This window comes from Pundamilia nyererei, unplaced genomic scaffold (genome assembly GCF_000239375.1).
Source record: "Pundamilia nyererei isolate P.nyererei 1_Seehausen unplaced genomic scaffold, PunNye1.0 scaffold05134, whole genome shotgun sequence".
NCBI lineage: Eukaryota > Metazoa > Chordata > Actinopteri > Cichliformes > Cichlidae > Pundamilia > Pundamilia nyererei.
In genome coordinates this window covers 1-1478 of record NW_005192535.1, presented here as the reverse complement: position 1 = coordinate 1478, position 1478 = coordinate 1, and the positions used below count along the sequence as shown (strand labels likewise).

The window sequence follows — 1478 nt, the reverse complement described above, 5'->3', positions numbered from 1 at the left end:
CGACGCTGCTGCAGCAGCTGCAAGGATTCAACAACATTTAGAAAGAGAAAATAATGTTCCACTAAATATCGCCATCACAGGAGAAAGTGGATCTGGTAAATCCACCTTTGTTAATGCCCTCAGAGGGCTGTCCAATGATGATGAGAAAGCTGCGCCTACTGGTATTACAGAAACCACCAATGAGGTCACACCGTACCCCCATCCAAACTATCCCAATGTTAAATTATGGGATCTTCCTGGAATCGGCACCACCAAGTATCCAGCTAAGAAGTACCTGAAGCTTGTTGGATTTGAGAAGTTTGACTTCTTCATCATCATCTCAGCCGATCGCTTCAGAGAAAATGATGTGAAACTCGCTCAGGAGATTCATAAGATGAAGAAAAAGTTCTACTTTGTTCGATCAAAGATTGATGAAAATTTACGCGCCGAAAAAAGACAGAGACACTTCAGTGAAGAGGAGACTCTTACAAAAATCAGAGAAGACTGTGTTCACAGTGAGTTTCTGATCACTTAGAGCTGAGTTTGATCACTTTATAGATTTATATAATGTTAACATGTGTTTCTTCTGTGACACAGGACTCAGAGGATTAGGCATCGAGTCTCCAAAGGTCTTCCTAGTGTCCAGCTTTCAGCTCAAACTGTACGACTTCTCTCTCTTGCAGCAGACCTTAGAGAGAGACCTTCCTAAAAACAAGAGGGACACTCTGCTGTTCGTCATGCCCAACATCAACCCAGAGATCATCATCAAGAAGAAGAAAGCTCTGAAGTCCACAATAATATGCTATGCTCTTGGATCTGCAGCTGGAGCAGCTGTTCCAGTTCCTGGTGTTTCTATTGCTGTTGATGCTGCTTTGCTGATTGGTGCTGTCACACATTATGTTCATGCGTTTGGTCTCGATATCCCGTCTCTGAAGAGATTGTCTGACAGAACAGATGTGCCCTACGCTGATCTGCGTGCCGTCATCATTTCACCACTGGCTGCAGTAGAAATAACTGCAGGGCTCCTCATCAAGGTTTTGACCCAAGTGGGACGCACAGCTACATTAATTGTAGCAGAGGAAGCATCCAGATTTGTTCCCATTGTTGGAATCCCATTAGCAATGGGCTTCTCTTTCGGCACAACCTACACAATTCTGAAATCGATCCTCAACCAGCTTGCTGATGATGCTCAGAAGGTGTTTGAAAGAATTTCAGTCTGAACACATCAGTGTGAATTTGTAAATTAAAGATGAGTGAAACAAAAGAGTACAAATTAAATTAATTGAAATCATTAAATATAAATATATTGAAACCAAATCATGTCGCAGCTGCATATCTGAGCCATTATCCTACTATAGCTGATAAATGTATCAGAGGCCTCAGCAGGTCTCATTTCTTCTCATCACATCAATACAGGAACAAATGTGATGTTTTTATTCAGATAAAACCTGCTAGAAGAGCTGCTGAGTTTTTTTTCTAACCCTTTGTCTGACTTGGTG

At 41.8% G+C, this 1478-nt stretch overlaps 1 protein-coding gene across 1 annotated transcript; it reads left to right on the top strand.

Annotated features, from left to right (window-relative positions):
• Nucleotides 1-4: 4 nt before the first annotated feature.
• Nucleotides 5-1472, top strand: LOC102207785 (interferon-inducible GTPase 5-like; the record flags this gene model as incomplete). The annotated part of the gene is made up of 2 exons (XM_005755932.1): nt 5-494; nt 577-1472. Coding segments are annotated over 2 exons (1113 nt in total), but the record flags the coding sequence as incomplete, so codon positions are not given.
• Nucleotides 1473-1478: the final 6 nt, after the last annotated feature.